Source organism: Nothobranchius furzeri, chromosome 7, assembly GCF_043380555.1.
Source record: "Nothobranchius furzeri strain GRZ-AD chromosome 7, NfurGRZ-RIMD1, whole genome shotgun sequence".
NCBI classification, from domain to species: Eukaryota; Metazoa; Chordata; class Actinopteri; order Cyprinodontiformes; family Nothobranchiidae; genus Nothobranchius; species Nothobranchius furzeri.
This window is the reverse complement of record NC_091747.1, coordinates 72,649,867-72,675,812: the sequence shown is the minus strand read 5'-3', so window position 1 is coordinate 72,675,812 and position 25,946 is coordinate 72,649,867. Positions and strand designations below refer to the sequence as shown.

The 25,946-nt window shown below is 40.8% G+C and overlaps 1 protein-coding gene across 12 annotated transcripts in view; it reads left to right on the top strand.

The window, feature by feature from the left end:
• tenm3 (teneurin transmembrane protein 3) overlaps window positions 1–24,728 on the top strand; it is a 251,798-nt gene extending 227,070 nt beyond the window's left edge. For all 12 annotated transcript variants that reach the window (XM_054751727.2, XM_015954354.3, XM_015954353.3 and 9 more), the window contains 12 exons: window positions 2,835–2,961; window positions 8,970–9,167; window positions 9,347–9,406; window positions 9,890–10,234; window positions 12,932–13,176; window positions 13,249–13,430; window positions 14,812–15,014; window positions 17,424–17,534; window positions 17,616–17,758; window positions 17,854–17,978; window positions 20,048–20,178; window positions 23,805–24,728. In XM_054751727.2, coding sequence (XP_054607702.2) covers window positions 2,835–2,961; window positions 8,970–9,167; window positions 9,347–9,406; window positions 9,890–10,234; window positions 12,932–13,176; window positions 13,249–13,430; window positions 14,812–15,014; window positions 17,424–17,534; window positions 17,616–17,758; window positions 17,854–17,978; window positions 20,048–20,178; window positions 23,805–24,560 — 2,626 coding nt within the window. In that variant the 3' untranslated portion in view covers window positions 24,561–24,728. The remainder of the gene's footprint in view (window positions 1–2,834; window positions 2,962–8,969; window positions 9,168–9,346; window positions 9,407–9,889; window positions 10,235–12,931; window positions 13,177–13,248; window positions 13,431–14,811; window positions 15,015–17,423; window positions 17,535–17,615; window positions 17,759–17,853; window positions 17,979–20,047; window positions 20,179–23,804) is intronic.
• The last annotated feature ends 1,218 nt before the right edge of the window (window positions 24,729–25,946 follow it).

Genomic DNA, 25,946 nt, shown 5'->3' with positions numbered 1-25,946 from the left:
GGAAGTTGGGATATGACATTTCAGACATTTTGACAGATCCTCACATACTCTACCCCAAAATTCCTGGACAGGTGGGCAGGACCACAGTGCATGAATGTAATTGTCAGGAATGTTGTTTGTGCAGTGTGTACAGGTGTCAGACGACACAAACCCCATCTTGAACATCCGATGACCTGTATAGTGTACTCTGTGTAGAATTTTGTACTGAATTAATTGTAAATTGGGGTGTCTGATCATTTTAAAAGTTTTTAAACAAGTTTGGGACCAGAAGTCCTGGTCAAAGCTAACTGATAGATCCACCTCCCATTTTTCAATAGGGATTGCAATTTTATCGTCTATTTTGGACAGTGTCTTATATACTTTAGACAGTAGTTTGGGGTGTTTGAGATTATAAAAGTCTAATACCCTTGGTGGTGTTTGTAATTCTATTTTATTGAGCTTAAATTTTTGTTTGACTACAGATTTAATTTGGTGATATTCTAAAAAGCTATTCTTATCCATTCCAAATTGGGAGACTATTTGATTAAATGGGATGAAGTCCAATCCTTCATATATGTGTTCCAGGTATAGGATTCCTTTATTTTTCCAGTCCGGAAGGTTCATCATTTTGTTGTTTTGCAAAATGTCAGGATTGTTCCAGATAGGTGTGCGTCTGCATGGTACTAGTGAAGACTCTGTCATTTTAAGATACTCCCACCATGCTGTCAGAGAGGTGCTGATACTAATACTTTTGAAGCTTTCATGTTTTCTTATGCTTGGGCTAATAAATGGTAAGTCTGAAAGCTCTATCGTATTGCAAAGTGTCTGTTCTATATCTAACCAGGACTCGTCTAATGGGTTATCTTGCAACCATCTTGGTATATATTGCAGCCTGTTGGCTAAGAAATAATAATAAAAGTTGGGTAAATCCAGTCCTCCTCTGTCTTTGGTCTTCTGAAGCGTTTTTAAGCTAATTCGTGGAGGTTTATCCTGCCAAAGGAATTTAGTAATTGAGGAGTCCAGAGATTTAAACCAGTCAGCTGAAGGTTTGTTTGGGATCATCGAGAATAAGTAATTTATTCTGGGTAAGACCATCATTTTAATTGTAGCAACTCTCCCCATGAGTGATATTGGTAAGGATTTCCATCTTGCAAGATCATCTTCCACTTTCCTTAAAAGTGGGATGTAATTCAGTTTGGTTAGATCTGCTAACTTGGGAGAGATATTAATTCCCAGGTATGTGATATTCCCTGACTCCAATTGTGTATTAAGCAAATTGACAAATGAGAAATTAATTGGTAGAACTGTGGATTTTAACCAGTTTATAGAGTAATCTGAAACTCTGGAAAAAGAGTTTATCAGTTCTATTGCTTGGGAGAGAGAGGATTGAGAATTCTGGAGAAAGAGTAAAACATCATCTGCATAAAGACTGATCTTATGTTCTATTTTCTTACACTTTATCCCTTTAATATCTGTTGTTTGCCTAATTGCTGCTGCTAGTGGTTCAATAAAGATAGTAAATAGTGAGGGGGAGAGTGGGCATCCCTGCCTGGTCCCCCTCTTAAGACAGAAGCTAGCTGACATTTGGTCGTTCGTCCTGACACGTGCTGTTGGTGAACTGTATAATGTTTGTAGCCAGTTTATGAAGAAGTTCCCAAAACCAAATTTATGTAAAGTTGCAAATAAGAACTTCCAGTTAACTCTATCAAAAGCTTTTTCTGCATCTAGAGATAATGTACTAGTTTCTATGTTTCTACTGTAAGAGAAATCTATCAAATTAAGTAATCTACGTGAATTTGTGGGTGATTGTCTACCCTTAATGAAACCAGTTTGGTCAGGGTGTATTATGAAGGGGGTTACCTTCTCTAATCTTTTGGCCAGGGCTTTACAAATTATTTTGAGATCAACATTAATAAGAGAAATTGGGCGATAGCTGGTAGGAAATGCCGGGTCTTTGCCTGGTTTTAACAAGAGACTAATATTGGCTGAATTCATGTTTGGCTGTAATCTGCTGCTCTCTTCGATTTCCCTCACCATTCTGAAAAATATTGGAGCCAGAATGATCCAGAATTCTTTGTAGAATTCTACTGGGAACCCGTCTGGACCTGGAGCTTTCCTATTCGTCATGGATTTAAGGGCTTCCTGGAGCTCCGCTGATGTTAGTGGCGAGTCCAGGACTGTAGCTTGGCTGTCTGATAATTTAGGAAGTGTTATCCTGTCAAGGAACTCATTGATCTCATTATCTGATGGGTTTATCTGTGGTGAGTACAACGTTTGGTAAAAGTCTCTGAAGGTGTTGTTTATTCTTTCAGGGTCATATACTATATTCCCGGTTGAGTCTTTAACAGCAGATATGGTAGTTTGTCTTTTTAACACCTTAATCTAACAGCTGAAATGTCTCTCAGCCATCCTTATTGTCTACAGGAGTGGTTCATCACTAAATTAAACAAATCAGTTATGTTCATGATCTAAAACATGCAGGAAACGTGCTAGACACAGCTTACATACCTGGTACTGCAGTCTAAGTTACACAGACCGGACCAGTAACTGGGGCGATAGAGGCTGTGAGGCATTTCCTTACCCTCTAACAGGGCTGCCAACTTTCATGCGTTGAGCTCTCACTCCACAGCTCCAATATCTCACGCTGATTAATCAACTCTCCCCTCCCCACCCCCCACCCCTCGCTCTAATGGCCAGTGAACAGGGTGAAACAGTCCGCTCACACGCTGGCTCAAGAAAAGTATTTAAAGATGTGGAAAAGTTGCAACGTATCCCTTTAAATCAAGTGCAAGTCAAGTATTTGTACAAAATGTGAAGCTGATTGTGTGCTTCTGCTTGTGTGCATGTCTTTCCAGCACAGGGCAGGTGACAGGCCTTCAGAGGGGTTCAACCACAGAGAGATGGGAGTATGACAGTCAAGGAAGAATCATTTCCCGAGTTTTCGCTGATGGAAAGATATGGAGCTACACATATTTAGATAAGGTAAAAGATTAACACTAAATAAATTAACTGCCATACATTGTATTATTTTTGTGCATCACATGGAGTCATCTGAATGACCCTTCTGCTGCACAAGTTAGGTTAGGTTAACATTTTTGTCTTTGCCAACATCCTTTTTAAGCTGACATCATGTTTAAATATCGGTGTGGATATTTAGAACTGTAAAGATGTTTTTGATTCATTAATAAGGGAAGTTAAGTTAAGAGGGAAACATCTACCTCTCAAAAAGATTAACAGAGGAGGGGTCAGTTTTGGTGTGTTTTGGGGAAATTTCAACTGACAATGGCAGATGCACGTGGAAACTCTACTCGCACAGGCCGGGCTAAGGTCTCACCCTCGACTGAACCTGCATCTCCGCCGAAAGGGGCTATGGATCCCGAGGATGTGCTCAGTTTGGGTCACCTTCAGTATCACTGTTTTCGTTCCGTGTATGTTTGGGGTTTTGTTTTGTCAGGTCACCCATGCTCTTAATCATTTCTGGGACTGGTATACATTCCATGCTGCAGTGTAAAATATTACTTAAGCATGCAGCAGGCTGGATCGCTTCAACAATCGGGCTGGACTAAAATTTGTTAGCCGGAACAGTAATGGTCCAAACCAACCTATTAAACGCACTCAAGTTCTTCACCATCTTCAAACTTTAGGAGCCCATATTTCTTTCCTCCAGGAGACCCACTTGCAATCTCCTGGCCACACCAGATTAAAGGGGAGGTGGGTCAGTTAAGTTATTTATTCCAGTTTTATGGTAAATCTAGGGGGGCTGCAATTTTGATTCACAAATCAGTTCCCTTTGTGTGTTCTAATGTAGTATCTGATCCTAATGGAAGGTTTGTGTTTGTAACGGGACAACCAAACAGGAACCCCGTTATTTTGGCTAACGTTTACGATCCAAATTGGGATGATGACAATTTTTTTCCTCAGTTGTTTACCAAATTGCCTGACGTGTCCATACATTGACTTATTATGGGAGGTGACTTCAACTGTTGGCTTAACTTGGTGTTAGACCGCTCTTCCACTAGACCAGGTGTGTTTTCAAAGTCCTCTAAATCTATCTGATCCTTCATGGAAGAGTTCTCAGTCATTGATCCATGTCGTTTTCTTAATTCAACCGGTAAAATTTCTTCTTTTTTTTTTCTCATGTTCATCACTTCAATTCCCGCATTGATTATTTTCTCCTGGAAAAACGCTTTCTCCATGCTGTTAGGTTTTGCTCCTACAATGCTATTCTAATTTCAGATCATGCTCCATCCACGCTGGAATTATGTGTACATGAGCATGAACGTATTTAACTCCTTTGGTGTCCTAATACGCGTCTGCTATCTAACAAAGATTTTGTGAAGTTTGTTTCTAACAAATTGAGTCTTTTCTTACTACCAATAGAACTCCAGGGATCTCAGCCTCCCTGGTATGGGAGACCATGAAAGCATATATTAGGGGTGAAATTATTTCATACAGTAGCTATGAGAACAAACACAGGGAAAAAAATTACAAGAGTTGATGGTGTGAATTTCCCAGCTTAATAGTATGTACTGTATGCCTCCTCCCCATCCCCCAACATATATAGGGATCATCTTTCTTTTCAAGCTGAGTATGATACACTCTCCACTAGAGAGGTTGAGGAACTCTTATTTCAAGCTAAATACTGTTATTATGAATCTGGAGACAGGGCGACTAAACTTTTGGCTCATCGGCTTCGACAGGCATTCTCCTCTACAGATTCTGCTAATTTATGCTCCTGGTGTTACAGCGGCACGCGTCCCAGAAGCGGCACGTCGCGTCGCTAAAGATTGGATCGGGTTCTAGTTTTTGACGCAAGCAGCTTCTGGGATGCATCGGTTTCCGCAGTTAATATAGGGCTAATCAGGAAATCACACACGATTTCAGTGTAAAATCCCTGGTAACCTTCAAAATAATAATACTACAGCAATACAGTTTATATATATGACACTTACTTGTGACCCAATGCTGGTCTTGTATCTTGGGGTAATATGACTCAATCATGACAAAGATTAAGTTATAAAAGATAACCAGTTTATTACAATCCAGTCCATGTCAGTAGTACAGATACATGCATGCGTATGGAGGAGATCCCAGTCCAAATTCAAACTCCCCCCGGCCAATGCCCAAAGCACACTTTTTATCCTCTGAGGAAACTGTCCCCTCCCATATAGGCAGATGAGATGGGAGACTGCATCTCCTCAGAGTAGCTAACCAGTGGCTCTTGGTGTCATTTTATCTTTAAGATCTGAGGCTCATTCTCTCCCATTTAAGGTGAACTTTCTGCACACACCAAGTCTTTCTGTCTCAGCCAGAGCTGGTCATCTGACCATGTATGCTAAACATTTTATAGACAAAACTTTTGGTTTGGAAAGCAACAAGACTTTAAGCTTGCTGTCTGCATGTGCCTCTCAGGTCAAAGGTTATCCTGAGAGGTAAACAATGGCCTCCTGTTGTCATACCAGACTGAAATGCTTCATGTGATTCACCTTATCCTTTTTATTCTGAACTAAATACAGAATTACAATATTATACAATATTCTCTATACAATATTCTCCGGCTCTTTTAGGAGAACCGGTTCTTACAGCTCGGCTCACTAAAATTAACCGGTTCTTACAGCTCTCAAACGGCTCCTCACTTTGTTTTATAATTTAATTTATTACCAGAACATATGTAAAATGTGTGTGACATTATTGACCGATCTACAAACCTACATTTAATCAACTGTTAATCATTTAAAGGAAGACTAGGAAGTTTGGGCTTGTTTTTTGCACCTCTTGTGTCCAGGACCAAAAGCTAGACTTATTTTCTCGCTGTGTGAAATGACTCCCCAGCCATCATTAGCGTCTATAGAAGGGATTCATCACTAAATCAAACATATCAGATGTGTTCATGATCTAAAACATGCAGGAAACCTGCTGGAAGTAAACTGCTGCACCAGGTACATCAGCTAATCAGCGGCACGCCACACTGAACTTACAAGTCTGATATTCTGGCTACGGGGGCAGTGGTGTCTTTTACTTTCTCTGTAAGTAAGTTATTTTTATGGACTTAACTATTTACAGGTAAAAAAAATAAACTTAGAAAAGCTGAGATAATCATACAGGGACATTTGCTGCGCCTGCTTGAAAAGATATTTTTGCTTTGCATAGTTCACACTATTCCTTTGAATTGTCAATATTGCTAAAATGTGTCCAAATCTGGCTGCATCTCCTGCTTTAACTCATGTCCTCACCTTTCTGTAGCCTAGGGGTGCCAAATCCCGGTCCTGGGGGATTGGTATCCAGCAGGTTTTGTGGTTTCTCTACTTCAACACACTTGATTCAGTGGTTGAATCACCTGTGCAGCAGCTCATCAAGCGCTGCAGACACCTATTAATCAGCCTCAAAAACAGTTTGGATAAAAGGACGAACAACTAAGTCCTTCAGGGGTACTTCTGAGTTAAAAAATGCTCATGAATACGTATGTGGAGTAACCAGGTAGGTAGGTTTTAAAAGTTGCAAATCTGCAAACGCCTGCCTCCAGAGGGTTAATCACCTGCTGATTGAAATCAGGTGTGTTGAAACAGAGTTAAAACTAAAAACTGCTGGATTCTGGCCCTCCAGGACCAGGATTGGGCACCAACTGCATCTAGCCTTTTTTGTCTCTCCCCTTTGTTACTACCCTCCTCTGTGATGTTCTGGTTAAGTCTCCTGACCCAGGACAATATGGGAGGCAAAAACGGAAGAAATAATATTTATTTTGAGAAAAAGGGAACTAAAGGAGCGACGTCAAAGGGAGGAGAGAAGGGTCCGTTTAAGGTTGTGACGAAGCGGTGGGTTTGGAAGGCGGCTGTGGTGTTAGTGGGAGGTTGTCAGGTCTGAGGTGGAGGTCAGGCTTGAGAGTCCTTCCAGGAGGGGAGAAGAGAGTGCAAGGTGTGTGAGTCTGTCTGGGTGAGTAGGGGAGACATGGTCCAGAGAGGAGGTCCGTAAGTTTATGGCTGAGGGATGGACGAGGCGAGTGTACTTGGAGACAAGAAGGGGAATTAGGAACTCGAGGAACTAAAGACAAGCACAAGAGGTTCAAAGCTTGAGAAGTTGTCATGTGATCTCAAGTTATAGCAATACCCAAAGTGAGTAATCATCCAGCAAGGTGGTGTTGTCTCCCTGCTCCTTTTAAGCCCAGCAGCAGCAGCAGCTTCGGATCAACCAGAGGTTAAATGCGCCAAAAGGCAGATGGAGCTGGATAGATGGCACCCAAATGGAAATATAGCGAGCCAGCACAAGAAAGAAAATGTTAAAACAAGAGGAGTGTTCATTTGAAAGTGGGCATGTTGTAAAACAAAAATAAATTTTCTGGTCATAAACATTCTAGCTGCTGCAGATCACAAGACAGAAGAGAATAATTCTGTCTGGATGTGGACTCACTAATCGTGTTTTATACTAATAAAGACAATTAGTTGTTGAAATACTTTCTTTGAGAGGTTTCATCATATATATATATATATATATATATATATATATATATATATATATATATATATATATATATATATATATATATATATATATATATATATATTACTCATGGCAAAATAACTTGAGGTGATCAGTAAACAGTGTAAGGTAACCTGTATGCTCCACAGAAACACAACTCAGCTGAAAAATGTTGGTGTTGCTGAACATTTTGCTCAGTTTCATGGTTTTTTGTCAGACTCTGAACCAGGAAATGGCTGCAGACAGTGAAACAGCAGGCAGACATTTCTGGAGCAACATGTGACTCCATCCCCTAATCAATAGACCCTTTTACTGTTTGTAAACAATATGACGTCAGCGAGAATGCGCGCGCAGCTTGGCAACAGAGAATGGCGTTGTGTCAGCCTTTATCAAGCTATGCTGCGGGGTTATCACCGGCAAATCTTGAATGTTATATTATTAAACTCACTTTAACGAATGGCAACAGACTCCCGGATCCCTGTGGCATTACGGAATGGGTGGAAGATGTAGGTGCGTGGCCAGAAATCCAGTGGCCCGATATATATACGTTTTTAGTGGAGAGGCCCAGTAAGTACACACGTGAGAAGCTACGGGCATACAAATCGTTAGTTAGATGCATACAACTATGTTGTCTGTGGCCACGTACAGAAAGTAAAATATCACGACATAGACTCTGAGTTTTGCATCTTGAAGGCAGAAGTCCTTCCTAGCCAAAGACAAGGACACAAGACTGCTACGTACGAGGCTTGGGTCATAGTAAACAAACCAGAGAACTACGTCTTCACAGCCAACTGTACCTGCATGGCAGGGTGAGTATAGCATAGGTTTCTTTTTTTAGCGTGCTCAGAGTACAATCATGTTAATTTTAGAGAAATACAGTTTATACTAATATGCAGTGGGAAAATACAGATGAATTAGAATGAAATGTTAATTTGAAGCATGAAATAAAGCGTATAAATTTATATGTAACCTTAGTACATAATTACCTTACCTGATATAAAATGGGCGCTACAAACTCGAGCATTTCGGATCGTGTTTTCAGTCCAGTTTTCATCGACCCTTTTGATGACCTGCAGCCACAGACGCCTCCGATTTTGTTGAAATGGATGTGCTCCCTTCGGAATTCTGTAAAGTTTCAGTCCACTGCTTGAAGAGAAGCGATTCTGGCATCCATACACGCAACAACCCGACATTTTTACGTGCTCAGAACTTCAAAACAAAGGGTTTAAAACGCTGTTTTAGTATCGAGTGTGAATGAGGAAGCCTTCACTCTCGTTGCCAGGCTTTGCGCGCAACTTTTGATGACGTAGGTAGTAAAAGGGTCTATCAGTGGCCAGAAAAGCCTGGGCCGGGGGCTCGCTACCCCTCAGCCCCCCCCCAAAACTTCGCCCCTGCCATAGCTATTAAGCATTCTGTTGGGTGACTTGATTATTTTTTTAGTAGATGTGTCACTGCTCTAGTTGCTTTACTACTTCAATGGTATGTTATACACTCTCTTTTTTTGGCCTCTCTAACAGTCCATGGTCCTACTGCTGCACAGCCAGCATCAGTACATCTTTGAATATGACTCGGGGAATCGTCTGTCTGCAGTTACCATGCCCAGTGTGGCTCGACATACCATGCAGACCATCAGATCCATTGGATACTACAGAAACATATACACCCCACCAGAAAGCAATGCCTCTGTCACTGTTGACTACTCGGAAGATGGACAGGTTTGTGGCGTGCAACAAATTCCCAAACAGTCTTTTTACTGAATGCAATATTTTTTTTGCAATGTTACTTCCATTCTTGATAAGTGATGCCAAGCTGCTTCATCTAGGGGACTGTCATGAGCATCTGCTTTGCATTTAATTTAATCTTCCAATGTTTTAATGGATTTTTGTCTTTTCAGCTTCTCAGACTTTCCCACCTAGGTACTGGTCGACAGATACTATACAAATATCGCAGACAGGTATTTGAATTTTTTAAACATACAACAGTAATTATCATTTAAATATTTTTTTAAGAAAATGTATATTTGCTCTTTTGAATGGTGAACATTCCTCATTTAAAGGCATAGATAGCAAAACAGTCTCACCTCTAAAGCAGTCCCACATTTAGAAGATTCGATAAACTTGTTTTTTTTAAATAATAGTTTGATTTCATTATTATGTTTAGTTTTTTTAGTTAAATTTGTCTGAGCTTTTTTACAAAAAGTTAAAATTATAAATGTTTTTGTGCCATTGAGCTTATATAAGTAATAAAATCTACATCCTATAGCTTATTTTCATTCATTTATCATGAGACATGATCAGGTGGTCATGGTGAGGCGTTGTAGCTATAAAAGAAGAAGAATTTAAGTGAACTGCTGTCACATTGACTGTAATAATGTATAACTGGATTTGTATGATCTGGTTCTCCATAACATTTTACTCTGTTGTTTTTCTCTCACTAGAATAAGCTGGCAGAGATTCTTTATGATTCAACACGAGTCAGTTTTACGTATGATGAGACTGCCGGGGTGCTTAAGACGGTTAACTTACAAAGTGAAGGTTTCATCTGCTCCATTCGGTTCCGCCAAATCGGCCCTCTGGTTGATCGACAGATATTCCGCTTCAGTGAAGATGGGATGGTGAATGCACGCTTTGACTATACCTACGACAACAGTTTCAGGGTCACCAGCATGCAGGCTGTAATCAACGAGACGCCACTGCCAATCGATCTCTACCAATTCGATGACATATCTGGGAAAATGGAACAGTTTGGAAAGTTTGGAGTCATTTATTATGACATCAACCAGGTGAGACAAAATAACCCTATTTAAATCATCTCTAGTTGATTAGGAAGAAAAAACTACCTCAGGAAGTTGTTTTTTGAACAGAATCTGATGCCCACAGTTTGCTTAAAAGGAATCATCACATGTTCAGAGCACTTTTTTTTCCTAATTTTGATGAGTCTACCTAGTCTGCTAAGAACTGTAGATTCAGTTTACTATTAAAAGCCATACCTGCAAAAACGCAGTCCCAACATTCTTCTTTTTTTGCCATGATACTCTCTTTTTCCCCACTTAACTTTAACATTTACTGTGTTGTTTTTACAGTGCATCCAGAAAGTATTCATAGCGCTTCACTTATTCCACTGTTTTGTTTATGTTACAGCCTCATTCCAAAATGGATTTAATTCATTTTGCCCATAAAAGTCAACACCCCATATTGATAATGTGAAAAAAGTGTCTGAAGTTGTTACAAATTTATTAAAAATAAAAAACTTGAAACATCACATGAACATAAGTATTCACAGCCTTTACTCAGTACTTTGTTGATGCACCTTTTGCAGCAATTACAGCCTCAAGTCATGTTGAATATGATGCCGCAAGCTTGCCACACCTAGCTTTGGGCAGTTTTGCCCGTTCGTCTTTGCAGCACCTCTCGAGCTCCATCAGGTTGGATGGAAAGCGCTGGTGCACAGCAGTTTTCAGTTCTCTCCAGAGATGTTCAATGGGGTTCAGGTCTGGGCTCTGGCTGGGCCACTCAAGGACATTCACCGAGTTTTTCTGTAGCGACTCCTTTGATATTTTGCTGTGTGCTTAGGGTCATTGTCCTGCAGAAAGGTGACCCGTCGCCCCAGTCTGAGGTCAAGAGCCCTTTGGAGCAGGTTTTCATCCAGGATGTCTCTGTACATTGGTGCAGTCATCTTTCTGTCTATCCTGACTAGTCTTCCAGTTCCTGCCGCTGAAAAACATCCCCAAAGCATGATACTGCCACCACCATGCTTCACTGTAGGGGTGGTATTGGCCTGGTGATGAGCAGTGCCTGATTTTCTCCAAACGTAACGCCTGGCATTCACTCCAAAGAGTTAAATATTTGTCTCATCAGACCAGAGGATTTTGTTTCTCATGGTCTGAGGGTCCCTAAGGTGCCTTTTAGCAAACTCCAAGGGGGCTGCCATGTGCCTTTTACTAAGGAGAGACTTCCAACTGGCCATTCTACCATACAGGCCTGATTGGTGGATTGCTGCAGAGATGGTTGTCCTTCTGCAAGGTTCTCCCCTCTCCACAGAAGACCGCTGGAGCTCTGACAAAGTGACCATCCGGTTATTGGTCACCTCCCTGACCAAGGCCCTTCTCCCCGTTCACTCAGCTTAGAAGGCCGGACAGCTCTAGGAAGAGTCTTGGTGGCTCCAAACTTCTTCCACTTACGGATGATGGAGGCCACTGTGATCATAGGAACCTTTAGCAACAGAAATGTTTCTGTAACCTTCCCCAGCCTTGTGCCTCAAGAGACAATCCTGTCTCGGAGGTCTACACTCAGTTCCTTTGTCTTCATGCTTGGTTTGTGCTTTGACATGCACTGCCAACCCAGGGGCCTTATATAGACAGGTGTGTGCCTTTCCAAATCATGTCCAATAAACTTAGGCTCTGTCCACACGTAGCCGGGGATCTGCCAAAACGTAGATATTTTTCTACGTTTTGGCCTGTCATCCACACGAAAACAGAGTTTTTTCACACGAAAACGGATCTTTTTAAAAACTCCGGCCAAAGTGAAGATCTGCGTTTTCTCCGTTTTGGGTGTCTGCGTGTGGACAGACAAAACCGGAGTTTTAAGGTCCGCAACGTCACTTTCCGCGACAAAAAAATGCTGACATCACGTGTGCGACCTGTGTTTACACTAGCCGGCATCATGGAAGCCCTCGGAGCTGCGCTCTGTCACTACCTGATCCATCAATTGTCCAAGCGCTTGTTGCTTGTTTGTTTTTGCGAGCGGAATTACTTCTCCTTGCGGAAGACCACAGACGAAGGACAAGGTTAAGAACAGGGGAAGTACTGCCGCCTACAGGTCTGGCATGTCCTTAACAACGTATTTATCCGGGTACGTGTGGACAGAGTTTGTTTTTAAAACGCGGTGGTGTGGATGCAAGTTTTTGGAGGGGCGGATATTCCTTTTTTTTAAAAACCCGGCTACGTGTGGACTAGGCCTTAGTTTACCACAGGTGGACTGCAGTTAATCTGCTGAAACACCTCAGGGATGATCAGTGGAAACAGAATGCACCTCAGCTCAATTCTGAGCTTCATGTCAAAGGCTGTGAATGCTTGTTTTCATGTGATTTCTCAAGTTTTTTTTATTTTTACTATATTTGCTACAACTTCAAAACACTTTTTTCACATCACCATTATGGGGTGTAGTGTGTTGAACTTTATGGGCAAAATGAACTTAATCCATTTTGGAATGAGGCTGTAACATAAACAAAAACGTAGAACAGGTGAAGCGCTATCAATACTTTCCGGATGCATTGTATACTGCAATATATGATTTTTTTCCCCACTGTAATTGATTAATGATATAAATGTTTCCACAAATTTCATTTCATTCAAGTTCACATGTTGTGGTCATTAATTGCTTAATCTTGATTGAAGTAGTGTCTTGACCACATTAAGATCGGAGAAGGGAGCTCCCTCTTGCCTGGGTGGAATGCAACCATTTTTTTCTCTTTCTGTCAGATCATATCAACCACTGTGATGTCCTACACCAAACATTTTGACCAGCATGGCCGCATCAAGGAGATCCAGTATGAAATTTTCAGGTCTTTAATGTACTGGATCACTATTCAATATGACAACATGGGCCGAGTCACCAAGCGCGAGATCAAGATTGGACCTTTCGCCAATACAACCAGATATGGTTATGAGTATGATGATGATGGACAGCTTCTGACAGTCTCCCTCAATGAGAAGCTGATGTGGAGGTTAGATTATTTCATTAAACCAAACAGTTTGCATGATGTTTGGTGTTAATAATACATTTTCTGGCTTTTCAGATATAGTTACGACCTGAATGGAAATCTGCACTTGTTGAATCCAGGAAACAGTGGTCGTTTAACCCCTTTACGCTACGACCTGAGGGACAGAATCACTCGTCTGGGAGACATTCATTACAGGCTGGATGAAGATGGATTTTTGAGACAGAGAGGAACTGAAATATTTGAATTCAATTCCAAAGGTGAGAATTAATTATGTGTATATGTTGTGTTCAACATGACAAAAGAAGTTGTGTTATATGAAAGAATCTCAGGAAAGTCCATTCAAAGGTCATTTATCAGGGGGATAGCAAAACAGCAAATTGTGTTGAAATTTCGTGATGACTAAAGAGTTGGGGTTGGGTTATGTTGTTATAGCCAATGTTGTACCGGAACATGTTCATGAACTCGCTCAGTTATTTTATTTTATTTTATTTATTTATTTTTGAACATGAACTGACCTCGCTCGTATTTTGCCTGATGAACGTTAAAGTTCACTCTGGCATGTGTGAACGATATTCTCTCGCCATTCGAGCTCCAGATCTCCACGGAGCTAAAGCTAAAACATCCTGTTAACCATAGACTTTGTAAAAAGTAGAACCTGGAAATTTGGCCATCATAGGCAGTAGTGGTCAGTGTGGCGTCTACTCTTCTATGCCTATGCTGTGTGGAGGATGGATGTCATGGTGTGTTCCATTTATCTCAGAAAATATACCGTTACACCATTACAAGTGTGTGTGTGGTGGTGGTGGTGGTGGTGGTGGTGGGGGGGGGGGGGGGTCCACCGATTCTATTTATAACCTTTATGGACAGGATTTGACATTCCAGAGTCTGGGAGCAGCAAACGCGAATGCACGCTCCCCACAAGACTTGTATCTCATTTTGGGAATGTGGAACAGTAGAGGTCAGCAGACCTCAGTGACCTGGAGGGGATGTAGGGGGTGAGCAGCTCTGACAAGTACATGCGGGCTAGACCATTCAGGGCTTTGAAGGGAAAAGGTAAAACTTTTCATTTCATTCGAAAGTGCAGAGGAAGCCAGTGAAGATTGGCCAGAATGGGAGTGATGTGACAGCGTCTGTGTTTGAAAGAAACCTTGTAGTCTGGACTTTATGTACACGGTTGATCCCATCACATGATCGGATCGGAGTATCTCTTATTTTGTACACGAGGCCCCTGATTATTTTTTAGCATGTCCTGAAGTGTAAAACCCTAAAGCTTAAAAGGGGGGCATCTTTGTACTCCTTGTGACTGTGAATCATTGAAGTCTCGTGTGTTTCTATCCACCATTTGTCCCGTGAGTCAGTTTTGGTATGTTTGGAGCCTTGGCTTGTCAGTTAGTTGGAGCCATTTTGTCTGTGTCATCATCACACACATTGGTCAAGTTAACAGCCCACAGGTCACAAGCCAAGCAACACCAGTGGCTTAAGCAAAAAGATCAGAAACCAAATATTTTAAAATGTAAAATAAATAGTGTTGTGGCCATCTCATTAATCCTGTTTCTGTTTAGCCAGCACTCTTCTTGTGACACACTGTTATTGTTATATTTCTATTCTGATAGCTGCTATTCATACATTTTATTTCAGGTCTTTTAATTCGTGTGTACAGTAAGGCATCTAGTTGGACGATCCAGTATCGCTATGATGGCTTGGGGCGGCGTGTGGCATCAAAAAATAGTCTGGGACAACACTTGCAGTTTTTCTATGCTGATCTGAACTACCCCACAAGGATCACTCATGTCTACAACCACTCAAGCTCGGAGATCACATCGTTCTACTATGATCTGCAGGTAGCTGCTCTGAAAAACCCTCAACATCTGGTAAAAACATGCTTAGAAATTCAGGTCAAACATCATACAAATATAGTACTGTGCAAATGTTTTAGGCAGGTGTGAAAAATGCTGTAAAAATGGAACATGGAAAAAAACATTTTTAATATCTTATCTCTGATTCTAACAGGTCACACTGATTTTTCATGCAAACTGAACATGAAAATAGTCTCCTACACCTATCTCCTGCATTCGCACGTGATTGAAAATGGACAGTGAAACTCTAGGATTAGAAAAGCCTGACAGCTCTACGTCACAAAACATTCATGGACTCACCCATCTTGACTCATGACGGGGAAGGCTGTTGTTGGTTACAAGCCTGTGTTATTTGTGGAACACCAACGTTGCAGAGCTACGAGTCAGTGGTAGAGTTGTGTTTCTGTTATGTAATCCAATTATCAGAAAATAAGAGTCCAAATTCTGTCTTGTTTATTGTTTATTTCTATCAATTTACTAACTGCAAAGTGAGTAACCCCAGACATCCAGCCAAAACCATTAAGAACTATATTCAGCACAAAGAAGAGCCAGAAGTCCTGGAAGCGATGATCTGGCCCCCGTTAGCCGTTTTTACTAAACAAAGCCGTCAATTTGTCGAAACGCTGAAGCGGCATCAGGGAGACATAGGCTGTAACAGCTCTGTTCAAGTGTAGCTAGAAGAACCAAGGCTGTTTTGGAGGAAAAAGGCAATTATTGGTTTGATTTAGATTTTTTTTTGTTTATTTACAGTTGTTTGTTGATTAATTAAAATAAATTAACAAGTTTTAAATTTAACAAGTTTAACTTTTTGAAAGCAATCTTTGTTTACAGCATTATTACACACCTGCCTAAATTATTTGCACAGTAGTGTGTGTGTGTGTGTGTGTGTGTGTGTGTGTGTGTGTGTGTGTGTGTGTGTGTGTGTGTGTGTGTGCGCGTTGAAATTTTTGTACGCGTTAATGTACAAAAAAGTATTTATCGGCCTTAGTTTTTTAATGCATCAAAGAAATAATACTGAATCAACTTTTTACAAACGTTTGTACGAAGTTCAGCTTTAATGGCAAACGTAGTATAGGAACATTTCTTAAATTTGAACAGGCTCAGAACGAATAAAAGTAGTGTTCACTCACTTGAGTGTGACTGGTAATTGCAACAGATTTGTCAAGAAATTTTTTTTCTTCCTGGAGTTCTTATAGATCTTACTTTATAGGGAAAATTTGCAACTTTTTCATATTTTTAAATCATTTTCTTGAGCCAGGATGTGCTAAAATCACCCTTTCAGGGTATCTGCGGGTCCTTAAAAAGTCTTAAAAAGTCTTAAATTTACTTTTCCAAATTTAAGGCCTTGAAAATCCTTAAAAATTACAAATAATCCTTAAATACAGTTTCCAAAGGTCTTAAATTACCAAAGACCCAATAAACAAGATTATTTTATTCATTTTTGTGAATTTCTAGTTAGTCTTCAGCATTTTTTGTGTGTGATATTGGCGTAAGCGGATCCGTACACATTCAGTTGGTTGTGAAAGAGGGCTATTTTTAGATGAGCACATTAGCTGGTTAAGCTAGTGGGAGCTTGTGCCGTGGAGAAGTGCAAGTTTAATGGTAACTGGATGGCTAATCCCACGTTCGCGACGTGGTTAACACCAGTCCCAGGCAATAGCTGGAAATTATAGCAGAAATAAAATAAAAAAAAATAGCTTAAATTTGGTCAAAGTGGCCTTAAAAATGGTCTTAAAAAGTCTTAAATTTGGCTCCCATAAACCTGCAGATACCCTGCCCTTTACAGAGTTAATGAAAGGCCACCCAGCCCATATTGCCCCCTGTGGCCAGTGTATTGCACTTACAACTTCACAGTTGCCAGTCTGGTCTGCTGGGAGCTGAGGTACCTAATGCTGCTGTCTGGCTTCAGCACGTTTCCTGCATGTTTTAGATCATGAACACAGCTGATTTGTTTAATTTAGTGATTGATCATTCCTGTAGACACTCAGAAACGCTAGGAGATGTTTCAGCTGTTAGATTAAGGTGTTAAAAAGACAAACGCACAGCAAGGAGATAGTTTCGCTTCTACAAGCAGACACTAGGGGTTGATAAAAGAATGCATAACTGTTTGTTTCATTTTAATGTTATTCCTTTAACCCACAAATAAACAGACATTTTATGCAATTCCTCTCTGGATAAAGGACTGAATCCTTTAGCAGTTTGTAAAAAATGAGAGAAAATAACAAGAAGAAAACAATGTTTTTCAGTGATGAGTTTTTGATTCCGTAGCAGCAGTTGAGCAATGTCAGATTTCACCTACACCGCTCTACATGTCGTATACATGCCTTCTTTGTCATTCATAACATTAATTATTCTCTCTTCAGTTTTTACAACAACTTTTCTGTACTTGCACAGGGTCATGTGTTTGCCATGGAGATCAGCAGTGGAGAAGAGTTTTATATTGCATGTGACAACACCGGCACTCCTCTGGCTGTCTTTAGCAACAACGGACTCCTGCTGAAACAAGTATGTGTGTTTCCCCAGAAAGGAACGCTTCCAGACACGTCTCAATATTAGACCAATAATTGTGTGTGTGGGTGTGTGTAGGTGCAGTACACGGCCTATGGAGAGGTTTACTTTGACTCAAATCCAGACTTTGTCCTGGTGATTGGTTTTCATGGAGGTCTGTATGATCCTTTGACTCGTCTGCTTCACTTTGGAAGCAGAGATTATGATATTCCTGCTGGGAGGTAATAAACTCATCATTTATTTGCTCATTGCCAGTTCATTCTTCATGTCAGTTATGCTCAGAGATCCTTGTTTTGTTTTGTTTTTTCCTGTGAAGGTGGACTACTCCTGACATCAGCACCTGGACACGTGTTGGTAAAGATCCGCAACCCTTTAACTTGTATATGTTCAGAGGAAATAACCCCATCAGCAAAATCCATCAAGTCAAAGAGTATGTTACAGGTAACAAGTCAAGTCAGTTAAATTCAGTCAGATTAACTGAAGTTATTGGCGGTCCTTTCCTTTAGCTGTGAATTATGCAAACGGCTGAACTGAGTGGAAAAGTTCACTTGGTGTTTACCACCCAGCGTTTGAGTCTGACCCATTTGTAAATGTAAGTCCTTCTGTGTCATTTTTTAAAGATTTTCTATGCTTTTACTAGGTTATGAGTGAAAGCAACCTAATAACTAATTAAAACACCTAATTATACATATGATCATGGGCGTCGCACCTGTGGGGGATTTGGCTGTTTTAACGCCCACACTTTCCCCACAGTTTAGCTAATCTAATCAAAGATACTTTATTAATCCCGGAGGGAAATTAGAGTTTCAGTACACACAATTCAGAGATCAGACACACATGGGCAAGACGTGTAAATGCCGACACTGCAGTCTTGTTACGGGAAGAAATTCAGACTCTGCTGTTGAAAGGAGCTATTTGAGCGGCCCCTACCAAGGACACAAACAAAGGATTGGACAGCCGCTACTTTGTTGTCCCAAAAAAGGGGGGCCTCGCCCTATTTTGGATTTGTATGTGTTAAATAAGTATCTGCGCAAATAAATTGTCCTTAGGTGCGAGTGTGTGTGTGCATGATTGTTTGTCCTGTGTGTCTGTGTTGCCCTTCGATGGACTGGCTCTCTGTCCAGGGTGTACCCCACCTGATTGCCCGTTGACCGCTGGAGATAGCCACCAGCCCCCCCGAAACCCTACGTGGACAAAGCGGGTTCAGACAATGGATGGATGGATAAAAAAATGTTTAAAACGAGTTTATATCATGTTTCTCTAAACATTGGTTCTGCAATTTGCTCTTTAATATGCGACTAAACAGATAACAACTCATTAGCAGATTAGATATTTTGTCTGTACAAAGTGTGACTGACTGGACCTGGAGTTGCTGAGACAGGTTTGAGAGGTCAGATAGCACGTGATGAACCTGAGGCCACACAAGAATTCTGTGCTTTGCATATGACGTGCCAGGCCTCTGTAAGTTTGCTTCTTTGCTGTTTCTAGCGTAATCTCCCGCAGATTTTTCAAAGTGTCTGTTCAGCGCATAATTTGACCCTCCACTTCTAGACCTCATGTCACCGAACTTATTTCCTGTAGAATGCTAGAGCCGCCTGAGGACTGGATTTTAAAGGATACCCACTCATCAGATGTAGTTGTAGACACGCTTCTCTCTGTGAGAATGCTGGTTGATTTTGTTGCACTGCAGACAGTACACCCTAGAAGAAAGCAAAAGCATCAGTAATCAATCAAATACAAGTTGTTGTTTTGTATCCATATTAGCTTTAAAACCTGCTGAACATTGAATCTTCTCTGCCCTCCTGTATTCTAAGGGGAAACCTACTTTAAATAGAGAAAGCGCCAGGCGGTCTCCAGCGTCACCCCTCTATCACCTTAGCTACAGCTTCCTCATTTACGCATCTGTACCAGCTTCCTGCCACCCTGTTAAAGATTTACCAGTCACTAAGATGAATTAAATGCTTTATTTTTATTCAAGATTTTGTCAGCTGCTTCAAACTGACTGATCCTTTCATACAGTAGACATACAATAGAAAAAATATTTATAGGTACAAAGATACCCATAAAATGCATGCAAGACTGCACGTAGTGATTGTCATAAAAGTCACGTGTGTTATATATGGTAACGGGGTAAGAAAGGTGGTGAGTTCAAGGGGGGTTATTTACAGCGGGATAACACACTGCCACAAAGAGGGGACTGAGCACCAATGCTCTACAATATCATTTGTTTGTGTTTAGTGGAAGTACTGTTTTGTTACATCTATGTTATTTTATGTGTATCACATCACATTCTTTTTTACATCACAAAATTACTGTGTTACATGCTGTGTGTGTGTTTTGTTAGGTGGGTTATGTAATTTCTGTGTTGTGGTACATGTGTGTTACTGTACACAGGTTGCTGTTGACAGCTCTTTAAGCAAAACTGAGCAAAAAATTGTGCTTTTACCACTTCATCTTTTCATTTCTTTCTACATTCCTTTCTGTTTTTTTGTTGTTGTTTTTTTTGGCAGATGTCAACATCTGGTTGGTTACTTTTGGCTTTCATCTTCACAACGCTATCCCTGGATTCCCGATTCCCATGTTTGATCTGACAGAGCCATCACTGGAGATGAAAAAGACCCAGCTGTGGGATGACCTGCCTGTATGTATTACAAGTACTTTTACTGTGCCTTAGATTGGTTTATTGAATAAGAACTAAACCACTGACACATTGTCTTATTGTGTGCATTTTTCTAGCAGTGCCATATGATGATAAAATATTTGCTTCCTAAGCACTGGTTGTCATGATTCAAAACGTACTGTTGTTGAGACAGCCAACTTCTCAGCTCCCCACAATACACTGTAAAATTCCTTGATATCTAGCAAGAATAGTCTAAGAAATTACACAATTGGTATAAAACGTCGGGGTCATTGTTAAAAGTTAAAGTCCCATTAGTTGTCACACACACAGGTGTGTGTGCGAAATTTGCTCTCCGCATTTGACCCATCCCCTGGGGGAGCGGTGAGCTGCAGACACAGCCGTGCTCGGGAACCATTTGGTGGTTTAACCCCCCAATCCAACCCCCTTAATGCTGAGTGTCAAGCAGGGAGGCATTGGGTCCCATTTTTTCAAAGTCTTTGGTATGACCCGACTAGGAATCGAACCCTGATCTCCCAGTCTCAGGGCGGACACTCTACCACTAGGTCACTGAGCTGGGAAGAAATGTTATGGGAAGAAATGAAAAAGGTGGTCATTCTAAGAACACGAAGCAAACACAAAGACACGCTAAAAGAACACAAGGTTGAAAAAGATAGCGTCAGTGGACCACTGCAGTTCCACGATGCCGTTGAGAGACTCAATAATGTTTTGAAAATGTAACGAAGAGCTGAAACAATGAGAATCTCTTCTGTCTTCTAGTGAGAACTTGCAAAAAATTATGCGAGGAAAGTCCTGAATAAATAAAACCAATGTAACAATGATTGTGAGTCCCATAAGTCCTGAGAAAAAATATTGGCTGTTTTTGATGGAAAGGGGCCTACAATTGAAGATTTCACTCACTAGAATGGGGAATGCAGCACCCACACCTACAAAATGCAAAAAGGGGGAGAGAGGAGCTTGAAAGACAGGGCTTTATGGAGCATCACCTAAAAAGACACCAGGTGAGAGGGAAAAATGTGCGCTGCATTGGATTGGCAGTGCCAGGAGACTCCTCAAACAACTCTGCAGCTGCAACAGACGAGAAGGCAAATTCTTGTGATTTCTGGAATAAGACATGTTATACAAAACTGACAACACTGTTATTGATTGCCTTTGTCAATGTGTCTAAACCCCCATATTATCCCATATGGCAATAGCCACAGGTTCAGTAACAACTGCAAATAGGAGAGGTGACGGTGGGCATCTCTGTCCAGTTCCATGGTTCAAATCAAAATAATCTGAAGTAGTAATATTGGTGCAAACAGCTGCCAGTGGAGAGCAATATAACTCTTTTATGCAAGATATTGATTTGAGTCCAAATTTAAACCTTACTAAACTCTGAAGAAGGAAGTAAAGTCTAGGTTAAAGTCCCATTGTTGTCACACACACACTGGTGTGTGTCTTACATAACTCACCGGGATTTGAACCCCGATTTCCCAGTCCCAGGCCAGACACTACCACTAAGTCCTTCTCTCGTTGACCAAACACTTTTGCAGCATCTAAGGATATAACTACGTTATCAACCTTTTGGTCAGGTGTATACAACACCATCCATCCATCAAATTTCAGCCACTTATCCAGGTTTGGGTCGCTGGGGACAGTAACCTAAGCAGGGAGGCCCATACTTCCCTCTTCCCAGCCACTTGGGCCAGCTTCTCCAAGGGAATCCTAAGGTGTTTGCTGGCCAGCCAAGAGACATAGTTCCTCCAGTGTGTCTTGTGTCTGTATCTGACCAACTTGTGATTAAACGCACTGACAGGCAGGTGGATAGATGACATCCAAATGGAAATATGTGAGCAAGCACAAGAAAGAAAATATCAAAACAAGATGAGTGCTTCATTTGAAAGTGGGCAAGCTGTTTAAATAACAAACAACTTTGTGGTCAAAAACATCCTGGTTACATATAGGGGTTACTACAGGAGTTAAGTGCTCTCCCCTTAATTGGAAGGTTGCAGGCTCGAGCCCCACTAAGTTTGTCGCTGTCATTGTGTCCTTGGGCAAGACACTTAACCCCCCTTGCCTGCTGGTGGTGATCGGAGGGACCGGTGGCGCCAGTGCTCATTAATAATATGATATGTCCTTAATACATACATTTACCACCAACCACTGGGACTGATTTTGGAAGTTGTATCATTCAGTAATATGTATTCGCCACTAGGGGGCTCTCATATGTAAACCAAAAGCTACAGAGGACATTTTTAAAAGAGGATTTTTGTGATCTCCTGCTTATTTTTTATAAATGTAAATGACCTTTATCATGTCAGAACTTTTGCTGTTGGAATTCGGTTTTAACAAAACCCTCAGAACACGCCCACTCTCAGCACCAGAAAGCTTGGTCATGAGGGAAAGACGTGATGATTTTACCCTTTACCTTGGAAATCCCTTCTGAATGAGGCTGGTTACGTGCAAGATGACCTTCTGGTTTGCTGAACACACATAACTGATTATCAACAATTATCATTATTATACCCAAAGCATGATAAGTCATTTCAGTAATTAAAATACATTTACTGAACCAAGAGATTATTTATGATAATTGTAATAACAGTAATAAAGTCAAAAGTTTATTAAAATTATTATTTAAAATTATTATTGTGAAACTTGAAGTGTCCTTCATCCTGGGACGGAACAGCAGCAGATAAAGATGATATTCAGCAGACATCATGGCTCCTTGCATGTTTAATCTGTGGGGCAAAGTTGCGGTCGACCCAGCTTTACCCAGCTGGGAAAATGTGACCTTTGTCACAAATTAGAGGCCATTCATGACGCTACACTAATATCCGCCGAAGGGATGCTCAACTAATGCCACTCTCCAGTGACATGCGGTGAGTGCTACGCTGTGGGCTTTTGCTGAATGAAGCTAGGACAGCCACAGATGTTTCTTCAGTAGTGACAGTTTTCATGCATCCACATTTTGGCAAATCCAACACTGAACCAGTTTCACGAAACTTAGCAAGCCGTTTGCTAACTGTAGCATGGGAGATGGGTGGTCTGGTAGGGTGTCTTGCATATAAATTTGCTGCAATGACCCGTTTACTGTGTTCACCAGATATCAACACATTTTTTATCCGCTCCTCACGTGTTAAAACTCTTCGATGGCTGTGAACAAAGAAAAACTTGTAAATAACTAATGAAAGAATAAAGTTACATTCAAACCAAGCACGCCATTGGTTTTCTTGTGAAATTCCCAATAAGTTTGATGTGTCACATGACCCTCTTCCTATTGAGAAAAACTAAAGTTAGATCCAAGATGGCTGACTTCAAAATGGCCACCTTCAAAATGGCCACCATGGTCAACACCCGTCTTGAAAAGTTTGCCCTCTCACATATAAAAATGTGCCACAAACAGGACGTTAATATTACCAATCATTCCCATTTTATTAAGGATGTATCCATATGAATGGCCCACCCTGTAGTTCAGGGCAAAATTGTTTATTAAAAAAAAGTGTGTGAATAAGTCTAGTTATTGAAGTCATTACATTAAACAGATTTTCTGAGAGCGATTCTTTAACAAGCGTGTTGAAATTCTCTTTGAGAACTATTTTGCTTTGGATTCTGCTCTTATGCTGATGTCATGGTTTCATCCACAGACCATCTCAGGCATCCAACAAGAGTTGACTCGTCAGTCGGCTTCCTTTCTGTCTTTTGAGCGTATGCCAGCAATTCAAGTCAGCCAGAGACATACAGACCACATCAAGCCATGGCTGTGGTTTGCAACAGTTAAATCTCTAATTGGAAAAGGGGTGATGTTTGCTGTGGTCCAGGGACGTGTAGTGACCAAGACTCAGAACATTGCCAGTGAGGACTGCATCAAAGTGGCTGGAGTTCTGAACAATGCCTTTTATCTAGAGGACCTACATTTTACAGTGGAGGGACGTGACACACACTACTTCATCAAGACCAGCCTGCCTGAGAAGGACCTCAGTACACTGCAACTCACTTCAGGCAGGAAGTCACTAGAAAATGGTGTGAATGTCACCGTGTCCCAGTCTACAACTGTGATGAACGGGAGAACACGGCGCTTTGCTGACATAGAATTGCAGTATGGCCCTCTGGCACTCCACGTGCGCTATGGGACAACTCTGGATGAAGAAAAAGCAAGGGTCCTGGAGCAGGCAAGGCAGAGGGCTGTGACGACCTCTTGGGCTCGAGAACAACAGCGAGTAAGAGTTGGGGAAGAAGGCATAAAGCTGTGGACAGAAGGAGAGAAAAGGCAGCTGCTGAGCAGTGGAAAGGTGTTGGGATATGATGGTTACTATATTCTGTCCATAGAGCAGTACCCCGAGCTGGCTGACAACGCCAACAACATTCATTTCCTACGACAGAGTGAAATAGGCAGAAGGTAACACATCAGGAGCAAAGTGACTGTGTAAGTTTTAAAAAAAGGTTGCCCCAGATGGAACTGTTAATGACCTGGCCTCTAATAATTTTTTTCCTTTGTTTTAAGTTTGATTTATTTTTCTAACAGACCCGAAACACAAATCTATGGTTAATATCCGGCCCGGTAAAAGGTTTTTAACCTGTGTAAATGCAAATTTCTCTCTTTTTTGATATGCCTTCTGATGAATGTCCGTTTACTTCAGTGTTTTAGGTCAGCCATATTTCTGTTTAATGTTTACTCTTTTGGATGATGAAGGAACATAGAGACCAGTTTGGATGGCCACCTTTGTGTTTGAGCATCCATCAGAAGTATTTAAACAGCTGTAAACTGTGCATCCATTCCAGATGTTGTTGGGTCCTAAATTTCTCTGAGTTGAGTCCTGTCTTTGGGACTTTTTGTTCTTTGAAATAAGTCAGAATATAACTGTCAGTGTTTCTCTCACTCTAAGAGAGGCAGGCACAGTAAAATATCTGAATTTGTAGAATGAGAAAAATGTTTTTGTTTGAAATGTGTTGTTTCGTCTTCACAGAAAATAGTATTTTGTTAGGACCTGAAAATATTTTTAAAAAATCAACAAAAAAAAGGCATTTACATCCTGATGCATTGCACTATTCCTGCTACAACTACACTCTCACCAACACATTAGATCATGAAAGTCAAAACCAAATTTTGTCTTTTTATTTTTATTTTGGGGCAGTTTAGTTTAATCTATCAGCACGTAGCATTTTTGTAGCAAATCTAGACCATAGTAAGAGTGACATTTGCAGAGGCAATTTGGGGGCTACATGGGGGCTGTGTAGGTTCAACAGTCCCATACATCTCTGGTTCGCTCCAAAACAAGTCTTTCACTTCTGCAGATTGTAATTCAGCTACATTACGCATAACCTTGTGATTTTTGTCAGTCAAAGGTAGCAGTACTGCTTGCAATAAAACTATGTCATGAATTGGGGTTGTTTTTGCTTAAAGACGGTACATTTCCATTAGTAAAATAAATGAGTAACCATTACAGATAAAAAGGTGTGAATGTTCTCTCATTGTTTGTGCTTTTTGTTGTTTATGGGACCTTTTGTGTTTACAATGATTAACTGTAATCATTTAAAAAAAACATGTTTCAAATTTTACCTTTTTTCAGAGACATGGCAAGATCATATTACCTTTACATGGAAGGTTGAGAAATTCCTTTTATCTATACATCAGTATTAGTCTCAGAGGAAGTAACCTATGTACAGTGTTTCTACCGTAAATAATAAAAACCCTTAAAATATTATTTTTGAACTTTCTTGTGTGTCTCCCAAATACAAAAATCTGAAACATTAGTGCAAAAAGTGGGTATGTACTATATTCAACTCGA